The sequence below is a fragment of the Pseudophryne corroboree genome, chromosome 7, assembly GCF_028390025.1.
Source record: "Pseudophryne corroboree isolate aPseCor3 chromosome 7, aPseCor3.hap2, whole genome shotgun sequence".
In the NCBI taxonomy this organism is placed as follows: domain Eukaryota; kingdom Metazoa; phylum Chordata; class Amphibia; order Anura; family Myobatrachidae; genus Pseudophryne; species Pseudophryne corroboree.
Window position 1 is genome coordinate 279646923 of NC_086450.1, and position 24602 is coordinate 279671524.

Below are 24602 nucleotides of genomic sequence, written 5' to 3' on the forward strand. Positions count from 1 at the left end.
ACATATTATACTTCGGTGCAATAGTAGAGCTATACAATCACATGAATTATTGATTTTTTGATCAGCCTTGTGGTGGAGGTGTTAAATGTTTGGTCCCGTGAGACTGATTATATGTTATATGTTTTCACTTTTTTGAACAGTTATTTGTACACTGAATTGGATTTAACGTTGTGAAAAACAATGAGGCCTGTCTTGAAAAAGATTTTCAGTGTAGAATCGAAACATCGACCCATTAAAGCCATTATTCAAGCGTTGTAATTCTGATTGGACCTTTTAATTTTCTTGGAGAGTGCCTCCCAGGCTACTGGAACTCTGTGTATATATATATATATATATATATATATATATATATATATACATACAGTACAGTATATATGTGTGTGTGTGTGTGTGTGTGTGTGTGTGTGTGTGTGTGTGTGTGTGTGTGAGAGAGAGAGAGAGACAGAGAGAGAGAGAGAGAGAGAGAGATGAGAGAGTGTGTGTTTATTTGATTTTTTAAGTTATTTATTTTTACTAATTTTTTTTTTTTTTTTTGGGTGGGGGGCAGCATATTTTGTCAATCCTGCGCCCCACAGTTTCTGATGGCAACCCTGGACACATTACACCCAGCTACAGCTCTGATGCAGCTCCATTACTCCCAATTAGTCCCATCTTGCTCAGTACTAACACCATTACAGCACAGTTACCAGGGCTGGTGCTCCCATTAGGCAGCTTTAACCCTAATCTTCCTCCGCAGCATAACCCTAACGTCAACATTCTGACAATGTTGACACATTGCTCATTGACATTTTAGCAACGTGCCTAATTCAGACCTGATCGCTAGCAGGCGATTTTTGCACTGCTGCGATCAGATAGTCACTGCCTACATGGGGAGTGTATTTAAGCTGTGCAAGTCTGCAAACGGATGTGTTGCAGAGCTGTACAAACAGATTTTGTGCAGTCTCCGCGCAGCCCAGGACTTACTCAACTGCTGCGATCACATCAGACTGTCCAGGACCGGAATTGACGTCAGGAACCCTCCCTGAAAACGCTTGGACACGCCTGCGTTTTTCCAACCACTCCCAGAAAATGGTCAGTTGACACCCACAAACGCATTCTTCCTGTCAATCTCCTTGCGATCGCCCATGCGAACGGTATACGTCGCACAAACCCATCGCTGAGCGGCAATCCCCTTTATACCCATGCGACACGTCTGCGCATTGCGGAGAATACGCATAAGCAGTTTAGACCCGATCACACGCTGTAGGAAAACCCAGCCTAGCGATCAGGTCTGAATTACCCCCAGTGTCGGCATTGTGGGCCCTTTATGCCCAAGTCCGACACTGCATGCAGGATTGTGTTTTTGCCTCTTTGGAAATTAATATCCATTATTTTTTTTCTCCACGTTAGCGAGCTTACAATTTTTCAGCCCACTAATATGTTTAGTATATCTGGAAAATGGTACCTATAGTAACTGCTTTTATTTACAGTATCAGCCATATACAATAAAATACAAAGTATTATTTTAGCGTGAACTGTGTACTGATTGGCTATTAGCTTTTTAAATTACAACACTAAAACTATGTTGCATGTATAAATCCCCTGATACATGTAGCAAGTTGTCTCATATTTGTAAGTTTGCAGAAACTCAATATGAAATAGTTATACACGTTGATTAAATGTACATTTTCCCCCTATTTAATGTGTCTGCCACATATGCTATCTGTAATGATGTGGCTAACATGTTATTAGACTTAAATTGCCTGATGGAATGTAAGTTAGGGAAATATCACAGAATGCTCTGCTATAGACTACTTAAGATAAAGATAAATATACATTACAAAGAGCCCTGCCCACCAAAACAATCTCTGTGAAATGTGAGATTTTTAACCTACATTTGTAGAAGAAAAGAAAACTTTTGGTGGTGTTAAAGACATCATGATTTATTCCCTTGGCAAATGCAAACAATACTTCTCTCTGAAAATAACTTCATCCAGGAAAAAAACATGTTTAGTTCCAGTGTATCATAGCAGCCAGCCAAAAGTTTTCCCCTGCAGCCAAGAGAACAAGAGATGGCGTTTGGCCAACATAGGGTGTTTTCTGTGCCTGCATTAAGTCATTACTGAACTATGGCATGTTAAAAAAAAAAAACATAAACCTGCACATCTAGGAGTGCCGTGAGATGGAGGGTATGGATTGCTCTCAAACACTCCCCTGGATCTAAACTTTACTTTTTTGTAGTTTGGATAAATCAACTTTCACCTCCCACTGGGTGGAGCAGAGGCTTAAAAGAGAAGCTGGAATGTAGTTGCTGGCAGTGTTTTGCTGCAGACTAGAGTGTATCATTCTGTCCCATCTAAGCAAACACCAATCAAAGGAAAAGAGGAAGAGAATAGAACATCTGCTACTTCTACTACAAGTTACTTACTATATATCATCAGAAACCACAACAAGACAATTTAGGAGTCACGACTTGTGAGCTGATAACAGTTGTGAACATGGAAGAAGATGCAATTCAGATAGAGAAGAGCAATGAAGACTTTCAGAAGGGTGGGCATCATGAAAGTCAGGAGCTGGTGGTGCCCAGCCACAGCCCTACAGAATCACCGTGCTCCAGCCCTACTCCCCAGCAACTTGTGGCTGCAGACTCCATCAAAGATAGCAATCAGGTCAACGCCATCACAGTTCTCACTCTGCTGGATAAACTGGTCAACATGCTGGATTCAGTGCAAGAGAACCAGAACAAGATGGAGAAGAGGCAGATTGACATAGAAAACTCAGTAAAGGGTATCCAAAATGATATCACTAAGTTATCTAAGAGTCACTCCTCCACTAGCAACACTGTCAGCAAACTTCTAGAGAAGTCTCGCAAGGTCAGTGCTAACATGAGGGACGTCAAGGATCGCATGGACAAGCAGACAGTGCAGGTGAAGAAGATGGAGAGCAATCACAATCAGCTTCTAAGAAGGAACAATTTTAAAGTCCTAATCTTCCAGGTCAGTTAAATGTATAATATACAGTAAAATATTTTGTGTTACCATTGAGGACAGTACTTCCTTGTTACAATGTGTCCCTTTTCTAGCACTACCTGTTCTATGCAAGGAGTACAAGCTGGTACCCTGTGATGCCACGCCCTTCTTACTGTACAGAGTGTTTACTTTCTAGCTCTTCGTGTGTCACTATATTGTATCTGACAGATCAGTGTTTAGTTTAATTTAATTGTCCCAAATAATTGATTAGGTTAATTATAATATTGTTTCTTTCTTGAAGTGAGAATCCAGAAATGACCATACAGTATTTACATTAGATACATACATGAGTTTAGGGTCATGTGCTTAATGTAGGGCTCACGTGGAAAAATATAGTTAAACATAATTTTAAACGGTTACCTTAAAAAGTGGTTATCATTATACCAAATGTAATTCTTAAGCCAGGCACCAAATATAGCTGATTAGAATGGGTGTGGTGTTTGGTCACAATCATACCCCACAAACACCATAGAAACACCTTAGCAATCATAACTTGTATTCATCAGAGTTACATTGGGATTGTATAATCAAACATCATTGATTATTGACTTAGTGACTTCTTGCATTGTTATTTATCACAGATTACTGTCTGTTATATAATCCTAGGTAATACGAATACAGTGGCAATATAAGAGCTTCAACAATTCAGTGTTACACTTGTGTTTTTTTTCTCCTTTTTTTGTAACAAATATCTCTGTAGCAGACAACAAGGTCACTGTAGTGTTGCTGATAAGGGAACTTCTTATGACAGAATAAACTCTGATGAACCTGTCTGACATTGTATATATAAACAGGACCACTGGTTGTGCACTGCAAACTGTCTTTTTACTATACTTCAATAGCCACCCTGCGGACTTTAAGGTGGACACCTACTCTCTGCTACTAGGAGACTCTGCACATAATGCAAAAGTGTAATGGTCAGTCTCCTATCACTCTACAAAATATTTGTCCATTCTCCCGGAATGTTCAGGAGACTCCCTAATTTTGGGAGTTCTCCTGGATTCTCAATCTTCTGCATCCCACCCACTTCTCCAGTGTGTGGTCTGGGGCTTGATGACTCAACTTGCAGCGAATCATGTCATCAAGCCCTCCCATGCTGCGCAGTGTCGCAAAATGCAACATAAGGTGGGGCCACAATCATGCAATATATTGTAACATGCCCCCCAAAGCTCCCACATAGACCACCCTTATAGTACACTAGGCGATTCATCGCGCCCTACGGGCGCTCTTCACACCGTCGTTTGTGGCTACGCCCCGTTAACCCCTACACTCCTTTGAACATACGCAGGCCGGTAGAGAACAGATGCAGAAATGCAGGGCAATATAGAGGGCATACAGAAAAGAGAGAGGCCTAGGGGGGAAGGGGGGGGGGAATGTACAGAAACGCTGTGCGATGGGTAAAGGATAGGGAGAGGCAGGGTGGTAGGGAGAGGATAAAGAGAGGCAAGGTGTTACAGAACAAAATACCGGTGGGTGCTGTGGGTACCACGGGTGGGGAAGGGGTGTTGCGGTTGGGGAAGGGAGTGCTGCGGGTGGTGGAGGTGAGGGTGTGGGTGCTATGGGTGGGGGAAGGGGCAGGAGTGCCGGGGGTGGGGGAGGGACGTGTGCCGCGGGAGGGGGGCGGATGTGAAGGATGCTATGGGTGTTTAGGTGAGGGAGGGGCGTGTGGCACGGGTGGGAGGCGTATGTGGTGGATGCCGCGGGTAGGGTGGTGGGTTGCAGGGGGGAGAGGTAGGTATGGGGGTGGTGTGGGGTTTTTGAGGTTGGGCCGGTGGCTTTTGCTGGTTGTGGGTGTTACGGGAGGCGGCGGGAGTGCCGTGGGTGGGGGAGGGGTGTGTGCCGCGGGTGGGGGCGAATGAGGTGGGTGCTGTGGGTGGGGGAGGGGCGGGGGGTGCGGATGTGGTGGATGCTGTGGGTGGGGCGGAGGGTGCAGGGGGGGGTAGGTAGAGGTAGGTGTGGGGTGGGGAGGTGGGGGGGGTGCTGCGGGTGGGGGAGGGGTGGGGGGGTGGAGGGTGTAGCGGGGGGAGAGGTTGGTATAGGGGTGGGGGGGTGCGGGTGGGGGAGGGGCATGGGGTTTTGCGGGGTGTGGGTGTTACGGGTGGGGGAGGGGTGCTGCGGGTGGGGGAGGGGGCGGGAATGCCGCGGGTGGGGGAGGGGGTGGGAGTGCCGCGGGTGGCGGAGGGGTGTGTGCGGGGGGTGGGGGAGGGGGCGGGAATGGCGCGGGTGGGGGAGGGGTGCGTGACGCGGGTGGTGGAGGGGTGCGTGTTGCGGGTTGGGGATGGGTGCGTGCCGCGGGTGGGGGAGGGGTGCGTGCCGCGGGTGGGGGAGGGGTGCCGCGGGTGGGGGAGGGGTGCGTGTCGCGGGTGGGGGAGGGGTGCGTTCCGCGGGTGGGGGAGGGGTGTGTACCGCGGGTGGGGAGGGGTGCTGCGGGTGGGGGAGGGGTGCGTGCCGCGGGTGGGGGAGGGGGCGGGAGTGCCGTGGGTTGGGTGGATGCCGCGGGTGGGAGGGTGCAGGATGCCGCGGGCCGTGTGACGTGCTTGGGTGGGGTACGTGACGCGGGTGGGGGAGGGGTGCGTGTTGCGGGTGGGGGAGGGGTGCGGGTTGGGGATGGGTGCGTGCCGCGGGTGGGGGAGGGGTGCGTGCCGCGGGTGGGGTGTCGCGGGTTGGGGAGGGGTGCGTTCCGCGGGTGGGGGAGGGGTGTATGCCGCGGGTGGGGGAGGGGTGTGTGCCGCGGGTGGGGAGGGGTGCCGCGGGTTGGGTTTATGCCGCGGGTGGGAGGGTGTGGGATGCTGCGGGCCGTGTGCCGTGGTTGGGTGGGGTGCGTGACGTGGGTGGGGGAGGGGTGCGTGTTGCGGATGGTTGCGTGCCGCGGGTGGGGGAGGGGTGCGTGTCGCGGGTGGGAGAGGGGTGCATTCCGCGGGTGGGGGAGGGGTGCATGCCGCGGGTGGGGGAGGGGTGCGTGTCGCGGGTGGGGGAGGGGTGCGTGCCGCGGGTGGGGGTGGGGGCGGGAGTGCCGCGGGTTGGGTGGATGCCGCGGGTGGGAGGGTGCGGGATGCCGCGGGCCGTGTGCCGTGGTTGGGTGGGGTGGATTCCTGTCTCCCAAATCCCCAGCAGTGTCCCGGATCAGAGCACCCACCTGTCGGGCCAGGCGCATCACGCACAGCACGCAGCTCAGCACAGATTGCCGGAACTCCTCATATGTCAGCCAGTCCCAGAGCCGCTGAAGCAGGATGGAGAGGCGGGACCCGGCCCAGCGAGCCCCCTTCCTGAGCTGCCGAGCGCCGGCCGCGGCCGCTCTACTGCCCAGAGGCCGGAGCAGCACGGAGCGGAGCAGGAGGAGCGGGGCGGGCATAGTGCGGGGGCGGCTGGGGGGAGACGGGTCCCAGAGGGAGGGGACTGTCCAGCCGCCGAGATCTGTGCCTGTGACTCCGCCCAGCGTTACGGGCACAGAGTCACAGACTAAGGCAAATATATAGGAGATTGCACTCTACCATTTTTATCCTAACGGTGTAATCTTATTCATGGAATCATTAATCATGATAAGATGGTTATATTGGGGTAGCTATTATTAAATGTGACAATTTTTCAAAGCTGTTTTTATATAGGACAAACTGCACCTAGGGATGCACATCTCCACCGAAATTCATCTGAAAAGTTCAAAATATACTTTATCGTATAGGACAAGCTTAGAGGTTAGAGCTCAAAATGCAAATGTTTTCCTGAAGTGAAAATGGATCAGTGCCCTCCCATAATGCAAAGGATGACCTAAAAATCCCCTGCACCTCTGTATCTCATTCCAGTAATCTCACTCTGCAAAATGAAGTTTCCGTTTTGCACTGTGCTCCAATACTATGACCAGGTGCCCCACCTTAATAATACCACAGTCAGCAGGAATAGCCTCAGATTAACTTCTTTTAAGTTTTGTTTCCCTCTAACACCAGCTTCTTGCTCACTCACTCATGTGCTGTGGTGCACCTGTGCAAATAAAATGCATTCACTTCTTACAATAAGAATCTGAATAAAAATTAAAAGTTTGTTTTAAGCAGCCTGGGAAGTTACTAAATAATATACTCAATGTAACTACAGTATTGGTGAGATATTTCCCTTTTAATTCTGACATTACATTTCACAAGTATGAAAACCATCTGTTCTAGTTTATAGTGGATGATTCAGACCAAAAATGGAAAAGTTGAGTCTTCGCCCTTTCACCTCTCTGCAGTTAATGATGTGCCCATTTCTGTTTTGCAAATCGTAATTTAACCCTGTGTTGTAAGAGGCTGCTAGTGCAGAGTGAGTACAGCTTTTCTGTGCTAAAAGACCTCCACAAATACTTGAAAACAGCAACATGTTTTCTATTGAACTTAATATTCCATCCACAAGACTCTAAATGCAACCCTGTTCATGTCAATGCTTTGGTGACTCTGAGGTTATAAGGTTAGACATTTGCTTGAAATGTTTCAGATCTGTGGATCAAGACTGAATGTAGATGTAACTGCTGAATAGCATTCATAATCTAGCAAATATTATGAGACACATACAAAGTTTGGAAGTTTTGAAGCTAATCGAGAGTGATGCTTGGAGGTTCGCAAAGTTGGGGAATATGCACATAGGAGAGAGGCCAGGCCAGGTTAGAGTACGGATTGGAAGTCAGTTCCTGTGTAACAGTGCATGTGGAATGTATGACATGGCTGTGGCAGCATGCCTTTTATTACATGAGCTAGCTACCTTGTCTAGTAGAGATTAGATCAAATATCAAACATGACTGAATAGTGATTTGAACTAAGGGCAGCATCTCGGGACTAATATCTTTTATCAGGGGCATAGCCATAACTTGGTGGGCCCCATAGCCACATATAGTGCTTCTAGAGAGACTCCTCTCCATCGCAGTTGATAATTTTATGCCCCATGATAGTGCCCTATTCATTTTCTGAACCATAGTAGTGCCCTAGTTCACATTACATCACATTGTACTGCTGCCAGTACAAATTATGCACAAAAGTGCCCCCAATTTCCATTATAACATAGTGTCCCAAGTTTATATTATGCCACATTATAGTGCCCCCAGTTCATATTATGTAACAATGTAATGTCCTCCAGTCCATTTTATACCACATTAGAATGAGCAGGTCCAGGGTATACCAAGATATATTGCAGACCCCAAGGCAAAAGTTTGTAAGCACTTACTGTATGTATCACCCAATGGTGAAAAATATATATAACAGATTTAACTTTGTCAGGGAAGGTGGGCACCTCTTAGCTCTGGGCCCCATAGCAGCTGCACTGCCTGCACCTATGGTAGCTACGCCCATGTCTTTTATCTAAACTGGCATTCTTCTTACCAAAAATAGAGACCAGATTAAAAAAAAAGGAATAATAAAAGCATATTGATTAATATACCAATATAGGCTATAACAGAGTTGCAGGCTAGTCGGTCTTGCAGGTGGATCTTGAGTGGATTCTCTCTGAGCACTGTAGCTGAGTACACACATTTACAGGCACATCTCAGTCACATCTACACTCATGGCTGAGGGGCATAATTGGGGGGTAAAGGGGCATTTGTCCATGGCCTAAGCTTAATGAAGGCACACTGAGAATGTAGACAGAATTGCATGTGGAGAGCTCTGTTGATTTCAGATGGATCACTTGCACCAAGGGGAAAGGCCTGGGTTGCTTGCAGTCAGAATACCGACAGCAGCATCCCCACGCTTAGCATCTTGACACCTACAAGGTAATTATGCTACCCCTAATTCCGAACCTCCCTAACCCTCCTTACTGCAGACTGATCCTAACTCTCCCCACTCCCCCACAGCCTAACCCTAAGCCACCCCTTCCTGCAACCTAACCCTTCACCCCCCATGCCCCACCCCCCACAGCCTAAACCTAGCCCCCCGCTCCCCAGAGCTTACCGCGCTGCAGTGCCAACAGTCCTTCATCCGGGAACATGGTGTTCGGGATTCCGGTGCCTGCATTGCGATCCATGTCAGAATCCCTCAGAATCCCAGCATTGATATTCTGAGCAGTGTCGGGATTGCAGTGCCGGTATCCCGACTGCCGGGTATCCCAATTGCCGAGATCCCAACCGAATCCCTGCACCAAGGGGGTCATTCAGAGTTGATCGCTAGCTGCTTTAGTTCATTCTGCAGTGATGAGGCAAAAAATGGCACTTTGCACATGCGTATGCGGCATAATGCGCACACGCGTCGTACTATTGCAACGAACGATGTAGTTTCACACAAGGTCTAGCGAAGCATTTCAGTTGCACTGCTGGCCGCAGAGTGATTGACAGGAAGAGGGCATTTCTGGGTGTCAGCTGACCGTTTTCAGGGAGTGTTTGAAAAAACGCAGGTGTGCCAGGAAAAACGCAGACGTGGCTGGGTGAACGCAGGGCGTGTTCATGATGTCAAAACAGGAACTAAATAGTCTGAAGTGATCGCAAGCGCTGAGTAGGTCTGAAGCTACTTTGAAACTGCACAAAAAACTGTTGCCGCCGCTCTGCGAGCCTTTCGTTCGCACTTCTGCTAAGCTAAAATACACTCCCAGTGGGCAGCGGCACAGCGTTTGCATGGTTGCTAAAAACTGCTAGCGAGTGAACAACTCGGAATGACCACCCAAGTATGGTCTGGTGCAAGTTAGCACTGATAATTATGACATTTAACCAAGCATATGGATTTGGAGGGGGGGTCATGAATGTGTACAGCTCATCATACTGTAAATATCATATATTATAATGTACTAAGAAACTGAAAAATAACAAGTGGGCCATGCTATTTTAACTTGTTATCTGTATGTTGGTTTTTTTTTCTTGCACACTAAATAATTATAGAGACTGGTATTATTATAATTAATTTCTTTGTATTTAATAGAATGTACTACTGTGATGCTGATAAATGCCATAATTAATATTAGTAGCAAATATTTGTGTGGGCTTTTTTTCCATTTGGCAACGGTTAGAGAAAATGCAGTCTTGTGTCACATTTCTGTATGTGGTGTAAAGGGCCAGCTCTAAATATTTTACATTCCTTTTGTGCTTAGAGTCCCAGCCCAGGATAAGACTGTGCTGCATTGTTGTGACACTGACAGATAGGCAGGGCCTTGGCCTCACAGTTCCTTTCATGGAAGTAATATGTTTTCCTACAGATAACCTGACTTTTGTGCAATATATTTTGCAGTTTCCATTTAACACTTAAGAAATCACAAGCATTTGCATACATTTACTGTGAAGCACTACAGCCCCTATCACCATTGTTTAAACTTCTACTTAAAAAAATGACAGCAGGTAGAAACTTTTCTCCTGCGCCTAAAGCTGGGTACACACCTATGCACCTATTGGGCTGATCACTCTATATTGACACTATAATTGCGTAGGAGTGTAGCAGGGGCGTTAGTAGCTAAATGGTCCTGCAACAGTTAAATTGGGAGGTCGCATCTTATGAGCTGCTTAATAATATAGATGCCTGACCTCCCGATCCCATAGAAGCAGTGACCTATCTATAATGGGTGCAAGGTGTGCGGTGCACATATGCCCCCGAGTCCAATACTTACCACTCCGTAACCCCACATAGGCAGCAGCAGTACTCCAGAAATCCCTAGTAAAATAGTGCGGTAGCCATTTTCCAGTCGCTTTGTGCATGAGCAGTAGGAAGATCACCGGGATAGTGAAGACTGAGCCATTTTCCCGGAGACCTGCGCATGCATATAATTCTCAGGCACAGTGCTAGGTTCTACTAGTGACCCTAGTGCTCCAGTCAGGGCCGGTGCAAGAACTCTGTGCACCCTAGGCAAATCTTCAGCCTAGCGTCCCCTAACCTGCAGCACCCACCACCACCTCCCGGAGGGGCAATGCAGGTGGCCACTAGGTGGGCCGGGGTGAATTGCATCATTATACATATACAGAGAAAAGGGACAACACTCAAGGACTTTTAAAGTGATAAAATATATTGTAAACAAGTCACAAAATTTAGTGACTTTGTTCACAATATACTTTCACAGTAAAAGTCCTTGAGTGCCCTCTATTCTTTATATACTGTATAATACTGTATATGGGGTCTGGTGTGGGTATTTAATTAGGGCTGGGTACGGGATGCCGCCGGTCAGAATACAGACAGCAGCATCCCGACCACCATAATACCAACAGTGAAATTAATTAACCTTACCCTAACCCTCCCTCCCTGCAGCCTAACTCTAACCCTCTCTGTCATACTTACATTCAAGATGCTGGCTTACACACACACATATATTTGTATGCTCCTTATTGTGTTCTAACCCCTCCTCTGTAAGTTATTTACTAACTCGGATACAGACACATCCTTCAGTTTTTTGGTAGATTAATTCAGTGGTGCCCTCCAGTGACTGGCGCCCCTAGGCATCCACCTAAATCTGCCTAATGGTAGAGCCAGCCCTGGCTCCAGTGCTCTAAGTCACTGCGCTATTGGCTAGAGTGGAGGGGGCCCGAATTGAGACTGCATACGGGCCTCCTCCTCTCTTAAAGCGCCCCTGCAGAGAAAAACGTATATACTGAGCTAAAAATAGCTCAGTGTACATGGGGTGCACAGTGTTCAGATACTTAGAGCGTTCATCTGTTATACAAAGAAGTGATCTGCACAGTTGTAGTACTAAAATTGTTGCAAACGTATTTGTTTCAAACTTTTCCAATGTATTTTACCATGTGTTTGTGTTCCATGGCTCACAGAAATATTTATTGAAACAAAAGTTCCATTGAGGTGATTGAAGTATAAAAGCAAAACAATCACACACTATGTACAAGTGACTATATTTTTCATTTAAGATAGAGTACAGTATGTGTGCAAGTGCATACAAACGCGACTGCATTAGGAAGTTATTTTATCACTTTTTCCATTACTGTTTGAATCTATTTGTAAAGAGATAAAGTTTTATTTTTATTTCCACGATATTATGTTCATAGTATTTTATTTTTCTAACAATTTATTATTTAAATGTAAGAATGCATGTAAACATTGATGGTCGACGGGCATGGGGGATTATGTAACAGAGCAAAGTTCAGATGTGCTGCACACCGCCAGTGATTTAAACCTCCATATCACTAGATTTATTTTATAAACGTCTGGAAGGATAAAATGCATTTTTTGGGTGATGTGCAGTTTGCCCTGAATCCCATGATGGGCCATTGCCAATTCCACTTGGGATTTCAGCAGTGTTTCTGTTTCTGTTTATTACACAGTGACAGACAAGATAGCTGCTCTTTCTGCTCTCTCGTTTGTCACAACCACCTTTTATCAGGGTTTTTTTTTTCTTTTAGTCAGGTTTTAGTTTGTATTTTTTAATGGAAAAAATTGTGCTGCAATGGAAAAAATTGTGCTGCCAATTTACAGAAGGTCTTGGAAAGTAGCAGTCTGGGATTGCTAAATTCAGTGATTATAAAATACACATACCGTATCAGACAGATGGAATTATGGGTATGTCCAACAGGATCCAAATTAAATTGCTATTGGACACCATTTATATTATGGAGCCACGCCTATAAGTATAAGTAATTTAACAAACATTAAAAAAAAAGTGTTTCCGGCATTGTATATATTAAATACATTGTATATATAAAGTTTATATTTCCTATAACTGTGATCCCTCAACCAGTGACATGCAAACATTGGAAAGGCTAAGTACATTCATTTACTCATGTTTTTCATCCTATATCTGTCTTACAGATTGAAGGCGTCATTGATATTATCTTCATAATGTTTGCATCTTCTCATGGAATGTTATCTACCATTGAATATACCTATGTGAAAAAGAAATACAGTATTATGTTCATTTATCTCTTTGGCAGGTGACAAGACCTGGAATGTACTATGTGACTATGCCCTCTGGTAGTAAAATATCTTATAAAAATTCCCACACTTTTACATTTATATAAGTGATTTCTGTCAGCTTTCTACATGGGAAAGTTGATAAATTCCAGTTTTTGCCTTACAGAGCTAGATCTAATGCTACAGGGTTAAATAATAGTTTAAGCTTATGCTGTTTTGCTTTTCCTAACATTGTCCTTTGCTTGGCTATGAGCCAAAACCAGCATGAAATGTTTTTGTTCAAAACATTTATGCTATGCCTCATTGGATGACATACAGTATATGTGATACGAAGATAGAATCATATTTTCCATATTTCAAGACAAAACATAATTTGTCATAACGTATGCTTATGTTTTATAGAAATGCGAGTTTAAAACTTCAGAAATCGGATAATAATTACTGTAACATTCTTTAGAATTGAAGGAATATAAAATAAGTTATAAACTTGACAAATGGAAAAGAAACTGCATACCAAACAGAAGCACTGTAGTATAATTGTTATACGCATAATCACTTACGATATGATTTATCATACTGTCCCTAATGTTGGCTCTTTGAGTGGGCAAAAGGGTATTCCGTAAAAAAATAAAGATGAATATACAGAATACAGTACGGGAAACTGTACACCCTGCAATGCATTACAATTAGAAAAGCACAGGACCACTCAAGGGGAGGGTTACTTTCTACTTGCCACCTCAGCTCCCTGGTGATGATACAACTTCCCCTTCCTTACTACAGATAACAACCTTAAACATGAGAGCTGATTTGCAAATTATCCTGAGACTGTTACAGTTCTAAGAACTTGACAGTTAAAATATGAGATATGTTAGGATAATATAGTATAAGATCCAGTGGCGTATCTACCCATTGGCCAGGAAGGCACTCGCCAGGGGCACCGGCCAAGGGAGGGGCGCCGCCTGGGGTTGCCCTCGGTGCCAAATGGGTAGAATCATATAGTAGTTCTGAACTACTTTATCAGTCCCTCCCGTGGCGATGGCTGCATGCAGCGATGATTCTCCTAACTGCTAAGGTATGGGTCCAGCTCCGTAGAGCACTGCTCTTTCTCCACCCCCATCTGCTGCAGGCGTCAGGGACGGATGATGGTTGCTTCCGTGCCGCCTGTGTGTGCCTTTGGAAGCCATATTTGCAGCACTGCTCGGACCATGGGGGAGAAGGCAGGGAGGGAAGGAGCTAGTGACATGGAGCAGGCCAGCCATTGCCTGACCTCCGCTTCCAGGCCCCTATTGATCTGAACATGCCGGGTGACCATGCCGCTGGATGTGTTTGGCGACTTGAACCATGTACTGGCCGCGGTGGGGAGGCAGACCCCACATAGCAGTATCACTGCTGGGGCTGCAGTGAAGGATGTGAACAGAGGTACCGACCCTGGGGCATGATGTGACAGATGATGGGGTTGATGGTATGTGAGGTGGGGGGGGATTGGTGTCTGTTGCTCTCTCATTGCCGGGCTGTATTGGTTTCTATGTATGTCTTATACCCCCACTCAATGGGAATACCGGTGAGGTAGGTGATTCCCCCTCTGTGGGTGTCCACGACACCCATAGAGGGAGCATAAATCCTGTGGTGAGCGCAGCAATCCTGCAAGGGGCTTCATTGGGTTCGCCCCCGCTGGCGCACAGGATGCCGATGTCAGTATACCCCTTTTTCAGCATGCGCTGTCCTTATTTACATTATGGGGGGGAGGGTGCTAGTCCCTAACTTTGCCAGGGGCGCTTGGAAACCTAGATACATCCCTGATAAGATCTATTATATAATTTGCTACTGTGTCCATCTAACAGGTACAAACTGAACTTCATGACATCTTGACACAACCTCTATTTTCCCCCAGCACTGTAAGGAGACACAACCTCTCTTCTCCCCCAGCACTGTGATGAGAGAAAGCGAGAGAGAGAGAGAGAGAGAGAGAGTAATTTGGAGGGGGATCTGGTATGAAATACCAGCAGCTGGGATACAGACGGTGAGGAGAGCAATGCCGAAATCCCGAAGGGGAGCATAGAGAGTCCACTCATGGGCTTGCTGCGCTTGCCACACTTCAGGCCCGGTGGCAAGCTTTGCTTGCTACACCATTATATTCCCCCTCGAGTGGTGTCGTGGACAACCACCCAAGTGGGAATATGGGACTTTGGTCTGTATTTCGACCGCCAGCATTTCTCCAGTTGTCGGGATTCAGGCGTCGGCATCCTGAAGGCCGGAATCCCGACAGCTGGTAAATTAACTGCATCCCCTGGAGGAGATAAGTGAAATGTAGATAAGAGACATACATGTGGGAGGGGTGACAGAGACAGAAAGATAGGGGAAGACAGAAGAAAAAAAACATTTTCGGTTTAAACTAGAGATGTGCAGTGGACACTTTTCGTGTTTTGTATTTTGGTTTTGTATATGGATCTCCGCTCATGTTTTGGATCTGGATTGGTTTTGCCAAAACCACCCTTTCCGGTTTTTGTTTTGGATCTGGGTTATTTTTGAGGGGAAAAAAAGCTAAAATCAAAGAATTTGGGGGTAATTTTGATCCTACGGTATTATTAACCTCAATAACATCCATTTCCATTCATTTCCAGTCTATTCTGAACACCTCCCAATATTGTTTTGAGGCCAAAAGTTTGCACCAAGGTTGTTGGACGACTAAGCTAAGTGACACAAGTGGGCGGCACAAACACCTGGCCCATCTAGGAGTGGCACTGCAGTGGCAGACAGGGTGTCAGTTTAAAAAAAAAATAGGCCCCAAAGAGCACATCATGCAAAGAACAAAAAGAGGTGCAAGATGGAATTGTCCTTGGGCCCTACCACCCAACCTTATGTTGCAGTGGCGTATGTTTGTCCCAGTCGCCCGGAGGCATGATAAATGTTGGTGCCCCCATACATATACACAAACATACCATATGTAACTATCCGGCACTCAGGGTGAACAGTAGTAGCGTGCTCAGGTACCTTTCCCAATAGTAATATACATACACATACAAAGTGGACGGCACTCCAAGTCAGTCATTACAATAAAACAGACACCAGCATACCTTTATAGTACACCTACAGTGCTCTCTCACCCACCAGCGGGTCTCGATGGAGATGCTTTGGCGCAGCGGTGTGCCGATATATCTAAAAAAAACCACACAAACACCTCATTCACTTAAAAACACACAAACGCCTCTTTCACTTAAACACACACACGCCGCTTTCACTTAAACACACACATGCCTTTCACTTAAACACACACATGCCTTTCACTTAAAAACACACACGTCTCTCACTCACACATACACACCTCCTAGACTTAAAAACACACACACATACATACACACACACCGCTTTCACTTAAACACACACATGCCTCTCACTTACAGACACATGCCTCTCACTTACACACACACATGCCTCTCACTTACACACACACGCCTCTCACACACACATTCAGAAACTGACACCCCTCCATATATTTGTACGGTAGCGTGTACCCAGACCTGTAGAAATGCTCAAATGCCCCTTTAATCCTTGCCTCTCACACACATGCCTCTCACTTACACACACACACACACACACACACACCTCACACACACACATGCCTCACACACACACATGCCTCTCTCACACACACACACACACACACACACACATGCCTCTTACTTGAACACACAACTTTATTTAAAAACACACACACACACACACACACCTCACTTAAAAACATGCACACACAAAACACAGTGCTTCCAACATTTATTAAAGCTTGAGGCAAGTGCTGCCAGTGCCTACCTTTTGGCTTATCATCAGCCTGAGCTTCACTCGGCTGGCTTGCTTAACTGGAAGGGCCGGGGAGGAGCTGCGCTCTGGTGCTACCCCTAGCTGCAGCCAGTGCCAGCTCTCTGTATATACAGGAGGCAGCTTCCGTGTCACTGACACAGCTCCTCCGTCTGTAAGAATCATAAAACAAAAAAAATTAGCAATGGCAGTGGCGGAACTAGAGAATGGTGGGCCCAGGTGCAACAATATGCATTGGGCCCCCCTCCCATATTATAAATAGGTGAAGCGCATCACCCAGAAAATTGAGTTTTGTCTCACAGAGAATGGTGTCACCATACAATAGTACTCTAATGTCACATTGCGCCACACAGTAGAGATCCTTATACATGGTACATCACACAGTAGTGATCCTTGTACACGGTACATCACATAGTAGAAGCCTTATACATGTTATGTCACACAGTAGAGAGCATTATACACGTTACGTCACACAGTAGAGAGGCTTATACACGTTACGTCACACAGTAGAGAGCATTATACACGTTACGTCACACAGTAGAGAGGCTTATACACAGTACGCCACACAGTAGAGAGCATTATACACGTTACGTCACACAGTAGAGAGGCTTATACACGGTACGTCACACAGTAGAGAGCCTTATACATGTTACGTCACACAGTAGAGATCCTTATACACGTTACGTCACATTGTAGAGAGGCTTATACACGTTACGTCACACAGTAGAGAGGCTTATACACGTTATGTCACACAGTAGAGAGCATTATACACGTTACACCAGTGTCTACCTGATGTGCACACCAAGATTAACTAAGAGGAATGTGAGCTAGATAGAAACAGATGTAGCCAGCCTCATTTTTGCCGTGATGCGTTGGTATGGGCGTACGCATTGCGACAAGCTTCAATGAACGCTGTGCTGCGCTAAGTCACAGCCGACGTTCTCTCTATAGTGCACGCACATTTCATAGACATGGGAACACTAGTCGTGAGTGTGGCTACATCTGTAGATATGGATATACAGATTACTCTATATACACACATAGTAAACACACACGCACGGCAAAATACATATACACACACACATCCATAGCAAAAACGTACAAACACACACACTACTAAACACACATAGCAAAACACATATATACCATACCCTCCAACTGTACCTTTTTAATAGGTACAGTACCTTTTTTTTCATGGTCTGTACCGATTTTTGGCTCTCCAAACTTCCATTGAAAGTATAGGAAAAGGGGCATGGCCACGCCCCCTTTACCCGCGACCACGCCCCTTTTTCGGATTTGTCCCGATTTTTCAGTGTAAAATGTTGGAGGGTATGATATACATACACAAACACACACCCATAGCAAAAAAATACAGTATATATACACCAATAGCAAAATACATACACACCCCCATAGCAAAACCACACACATACATCCCTAGCAAAACACATACACCCATAGCAAAACACACACACAGCTAAATACACACAGCCAGCATTTGCATGTGTGTACAACATACTTTGCACCTCCTGGCTCCTGTAAGGCTCCTCACTGCAGCTGAGCCGATGTCTCCCAGTCCTCACTCTCCACACACATTGCTGCCGTGACTGTCCCTCCTCCCTCCCCCTTCTCCCAGCATGCAGCGGTGGCAGAGACCAGGATTCTGGAGGAAGATGCAGCCGAGATGAAGGGTGATGAGCTCACCCTTCTCACTTGCTGGCGCTGTACGCTCACGTCCGGCGGCTTCCTCCTGTGCAGCGCAGCGGCGGCAGCGTGTGATGAGTCAGTGTGACTCATTACACTGCTCCGGCTGTGGGCCCCTTCTTAACGCTGAGCCTCGGTGCATTGCACCGCTTGCACAGGCGCAAGTTCCGCCGCTGAGCAGCGGCGATCAGGCAGCGGGAGACAGTGGAGGAGATGTGCCCCCTGCAGGTCAGGAGCCCGGCGGCAGCCGACTCCACTGCCTCCCACAGTTCCGCCCCTGTTATGTTGTATAAACAGGACATGCACACTTTAACAAACCAATCATTTCAACGACAGGGTCTGCCACACGACTGTGGCTGAAATGATTGGTTTGATTGGGCCCCCACCAAAAAAGAAGCAATTAATCACCCAACCAAAAAAGAAGCAATTAATCTCTCCTTGCACAAACTGGCTCTACAGAGGCTAGATGTCGTCCTCATCCTCCGATTCCTTAACCCTTTCAGTGTGTATATTCTCATCCTCACAGAGTATTCATTTGTCCCCACTGGAATCCACCATCACAGGTCCCTCTGTACTTTCTGAAGGCAATTGCTGGTAAAGGTCTTCCTGGAAGAATTTATCATTCATTTTGATGAACATCATCTTCTCCACATTTTGTATAAGTAACCTGCTACACTGATCGCTAACAAAGTTACTTGTTTCACTAAACACTCTTTCATTGTACACACTGGAGGGGGGGGGGGGGGGGGGGCAACTTAGGTAAAATAAAGTCAGTCTGTGCAAGGTCCTCCAAATTACCTCATTTTCTTGCCAGTATACATACGGACTGCCTGTCCATTCTTATAATGGTGACAACATCATATGCAGTGACAGTAGACATGTCAGTAATTGTTGACAGGTCCTTTAGTCCGGACCAGATGTCAAAACTTGCTCCTGACTGCCCTGCATCACTGCCTGCGTGTGGGCTAGGAAATCTTATCCTTTTCCTCGCAGCCCCATTGCAAGAGAAAATGAAGGAGCTGGTAAGGGGTCACGTTCTGCATGAGTTGACAATTTTCTCACCAGCAGGTCTTTGCACCTCTGCAGACTTGTGTTTGCCGGAAAGAGAGATACAACATAGACTTTAAACCTAGGATTGAGCACGGTGGCCAAAATGTAGTGCACTGATTTCAACAGATTGAACACCCTTGAATCCTTGCAAAGCGAATGAAGGGCCCCATCCACAATTCCCACATACTTAGCGGAATCACTCCATCTTAGCTCCTCCTTCAATTTCTCCAGCTGCTTCTGCAAAAGCCTGATGAGGGGAATGACCTGACTCAAGCTGGCAGTGTCTGAAATGACTTCACGTGTGGCAAGTTCAAAGGGTTGGAGAACCTTGCACATACGGAAATTATTCTCCACTGCACTTGAGTCAGGTGCATTCCTCCTCTTTTGCATATATCGTAGGTGGATGTATAGGCTTGAATGGCCTTTTGCTGCTGCTCCTTCATCCTCTGAAGCATATAGAGTATTGAATTCCACCTCGTTACCATCTCTTGCTTTAGGTGATGGCAGGGCAGGTTCAGGAGTGTTTGCTGGCACTCCAGTCTTTGGCACGTAGTCACGGAATGTCGAATGTGGCCCGCAATTTTTCTGGCCACCAATAGCATCCCCAGCACACCCCTGTCATTTAAAAAAAAATTCTGCACCACCAAATTAATTGTATGTGCAAAACATGGGACGTGCTGGAATTTGCCCAGATGTAATGCACGCACGATATTGGTGGCGTTGTCAGATATCACAAATCACCAGGAGAGTCTAGGTGGGGTAAGCCATTGTGTGATGATGTCCCTCAGTTTCCATAAGAGGTTGTCAGCAGTGTGCCTCTTACTGAAACTGGTGATACACAGCGTAGCTTGCCTAGAAATGAGTTGGCCTTTGTGAGATGCTGCTACTGGAGCAACTGCTGTTGTTGCTGTAGAAGGCAATACATCTACCTAGTGGGCTGTCACAGTCATGTAGTCCTTAGTTTGCCCTGCTCCACTTGTCCACATTTATGTGGTTAAATGGACACTGGGTACAACCGCATTTTTCAGGACACTGAGGACACTTTTCTTAATGTCCTTGTACAGTCCGGGAATCACTTGCCTAGTGAAGTGGAGTCTAGATGGAATTTGGTACCGGGGACACAGTACGTCCATCAACTGTCTAAATCCCACTGCACTAATAGCGGACACCGGACACGTCTAACACTAGCATAGTTGTTATGACCTCAGTAATCCGCTTTGCAACAGGGTGACTGCTGTCATATTTCATCTTCCTCACAAAGGACTGTTGGACAGTCAATTGCTTAGTTGAAGTAGTACAATTGGTCTTCCGACTTCCCCTCTGGGATGTCAATCGACTCCTAGCAGTATCAACAGCAGCAGCAGTAGGCGTACCACTCAAGGAACCTCCGGAGGAATCCCAGTTAGGAGAGGACTTGTCAGTCATGCCAGTAACACTGTCAGGTCTCTGGTTTTGTCTGTCCCCGGCGGGGGCACTAGTGGGTCAGTGTTGGTGCGATGTACAAAGCGTGGAGGCAATATAAAAGTCCTGCACCGTATGTGACTCGTCCGAGGCGATGTGAGTGAGCCACGGACTGGAACTTATACCCCTTGCTCTGCGGTGATTGGTCACTGATTTCTGGCTGGAAGCACAGCACTGGATTGGATGCCTGGATCAGCTGAGTGCAGGTGTCATGGCAGCGTCCATACAGGCAAGATGCCGGCACACAGCAGAATACACACACAGGACCAGACTCAGGGGTACTCAGCAACACGGGAGATGACGCTCGCGGTCAGCGCATTCATGCAGCTGCAACTGGGGCCATGACCTCCGGAGGCCTGCACACCAGCACGCTGGTAAGTGAGACGCAGCTGAACGCCTGTTCCTGACAAACATGGCCTGCAGGACTACATACGTTCCTGACTGAGGAGGAAATTGACGTTGAGAGAGTTGGTGGTGTGGCTTGCAGGAGCTTGGGTACAACAGGAAAAAGGGATTTAGGTGTCAGTGGACTGCTTACGCTCTTACCCAAAGTTTATAAACTTGACAATTACTTCTGATGAATGCAGTGCAGGTGACATATAAGGGAGGATGTTCAAAGGTAGTTAATGTCCTTACCCCTGCTTATTACGGATTGACAAAGGCAACACATGGCTTGACACCTTTTGCCTGGATTTGTGGAGAAATAATTCCCAGGCATGACAATGGGCTTTCAATTTCCATGGACAACAACTGTCTCCACTGGTGCCTTATTCAAACAAACCACATCACCATCAGAATTCTCATCGTCAACTTCCTCCTTAGCGCCAGCTACACCAATATCCTCCTCATCCTGGTGTACGTCTACAGTGACATCCTCAATCTCAATATAAGCAACTGAACTGGCGGTGCTCCTCCCAGCACTTGCTGTGGGGCATGCAAATGGTGGTAGGAGCCTCCTCTTTCCATACAGTCTTGGGAAGGTCAGGCCTAGACATCAGAACCGCGGACACACTTGGACTCTCCTTGGGGATTTGTGATATCTCTGAACGCACAGTTGTTTTTTCCTGTGCTTTAACAAGCTTAATTTTTTACAATTTCCGAGAGGGAGGAGGGCTTCCATCCTCATGAGAAGCTGAGCCACCAGTCATGAACATAGGCCAAGGCCTTAGCCTTTCCTTGCCACTTCGTGTCATGAATGGCATATTGCCAATTTTAAGTTTGTCATCAGATCATTTCTTTTTTTTCTGATTATTAATTGTTGCTTCTTGGATTTTACATGCCCTCTATGACATTGGGCATCAGCCTTAGCAGACGACGTTGATGGAATTGCATCATCGATGTCTTGACTGGTGGCAACAGCAGCTTCAGCACTAGTACTAGGACTGGAAGTGGTTCCTGATCTTCCACTATTTTTTCCTCCAAATTGTTGTTCTCCATTTCATAGGACAGCACCTCTTTATTATTACAGCACACAGAACAGTGTCCCTTTATTTTCACAGAACCCCTGTATTCTCTAGCATACAGGACCAGTTAACTTTTATTGTAACAACTGCACCCCTGAATTTTTACAGCATACAGGGCCAGTGTAACATTATTTTAACAACAGCACTCCTGTATTTTAACAGCATACATGACCAGTGTGCTTTAATTTTAACAGCAGCAGCCCTGTATTTTTTACAGCATACAAGACTGGGTCAGCACCCCTGTATTTTTACAGCATACAGGACCAGTGTGCTTTTATTTTAACAACTGCACCCCTGAATTTTTACAGCATACAGGACCAGTGTGCTTTTATTTTAACAACAGCAGCACCCCTGTATTTTTTATAGCATACAAGACTGGGCCAGCACCCCTGTATTTTCATTGCATACAGGACCAGTGTGCTTTTATTTTAACAACTGCACCCCTGAATTTTTACAGCATACAAGACTGGGCCACCACCCCTGTATTTTGACAGCAAACAGGACCAGTGTGCTTTTATTTTATCAACAGCACCCCTGATTTTTTACAGCATACAAGAGGACAGTGCCTCTGCCACCTGTACAACACAGGCCAGGACAGCAACACCCATGTACAGCTGCAGCACCCAAGAACAGCACATGAAACACCAGTGACAGCCAGGACAGCCAAGATAGCACCCCTAACAGCACAGGTACACAACAGTGACAGGAGCAGCACCTGTTCAGAGCACACACTGACCCCACCTGATTCCACCACCCACAGAGAGACAGAGGTCTGTCTCCCTCACTCTCCAAGTCCGGAGTGAAAATGGCCGCAAAGCGCGGCTGTTTATATGGAATCCAAAACACGCGAGAATCCGACAGGGGGATGATGACGTTTTGCCTCGTTCTGGTTTCCGAGTCTGGCTGCAAGTCCTGAGCCGGCCTCGGATCCGGGCTCGGAGCGTGACCTTCGGGGTGGTTCGGTTCTCTAAGAACCAAACCCGCTCATCTCTAGTTTAAACCAGGTTGTTTGTTTTTGCATTAATGTTTTAATGGAAAAAAAAATGGAATCATGTATTAGGAACCTTGATCAACCATGTTTTAATGCTTTATAACAATAATTTTATTAAACTTTGATTTGATTTATTTTACATGTTTAAATAAAACCAATTTTTACAGGTTATTATTCCTATCACATCTGAATATATGTAGATAGCCTAAACATTTTAATACAAGCAAAATAAACTGAAAATAAGAACAGCAAGTTAATGTTAAGCATTAGTCCTACTTATTACTTATTATAATTAAACTAGGTGATTCATCGCGCCCTACGGGCGCTCTTCACACCGTCGTTAGGGGCTACGCCCCGTTAACCTCTGCACGCCTTTGAACATACGCAGGGCGGTGGATAACAGAATCAGAAACGCAGGGCAGTATAGAGGGCATACAGAAATGGGTTCCGGTTGAGATAAGATAGAGAGGCGTAGGGGGAGAGAAAGGGAATGTACAGAAACGCTATGCGATCGGTAAAGGATAGGGAGAGGCAGGGTGGTAGGGAGAGGATAAAGAGAGGGAAGGTGTTAGACAGAAAATACCGTTGCAAGGGGCTATGATCCATTATCCCCTGCACGGGCTTCAGCTGTGCTATAATTGTTATTATATGGAGTATTACCTGTTTTTTTTTTATGGCAGTGGGTAAATATTGTAAGGGGGGAGGGCGTGCGATTGTCAAGGGGGCGTAGGCCTTTGTGAGGGCGTGCAGAGTGGCCGCAGGGCACAATGAATAACATAGTGTAGAGTGTAGTATATATTGCTAGTGTCTGCATTATGAAGTACCAGATGAGTAACAGCAATGCACTGTAGATAAGATACGAAGGAGCTGTGGCCACAGGTAGCAGAGCCGCTTATACACACAATGGCCACAGGTAGCAGAGCCGCTTATACACTCAATACCCACAGGTAGCAGAACCGCTTATACACACAATGGCCACAGGTAGCAGAGCCGCTTATACACACAGTGGCCACAGGTAGCAGAGCCGCTTATACACACAATACCCACAGGGGGCAGAGGCGCTTATACACACAGTGCCCACAGATAGCAGAGCCGCTTATACACACAATACTCACAGGTAGCAGAACCGCTTATACACAGAATACCCACAGGTAGCAGAACCGCTTATACACACAATACCCACAGGGGGCAGAGGCGCTTATACACACAGTGCCCACAGATAGCAGAGCCGCTTATACACACAATACCCACAGGTAGCAGAACCGCTTATACACACAATACCCACAGGTAGCATAACCGCTTATACACACAATACCCACAGGGGGCA

General features: G+C 46.3%; 1 protein-coding gene across 1 annotated transcript in view; it reads left to right on the plus strand.

Moving 5' to 3' along the window:
* The first annotated feature begins 2153 nt into the window (after positions 1–2153).
* Positions 2154–24602, plus strand: part of CAVIN2 (caveolae associated protein 2) — a 106991-nt gene continuing 84542 nt past the window's right edge. Inside the window, exon 1 of the mRNA XM_063934152.1 lies at positions 2154–2975. Coding sequence (XP_063790222.1) covers positions 2478–2975 — 498 coding nt within the window. The 5' untranslated portion in view covers positions 2154–2477. The remainder of the gene's footprint in view (positions 2976–24602) is intronic.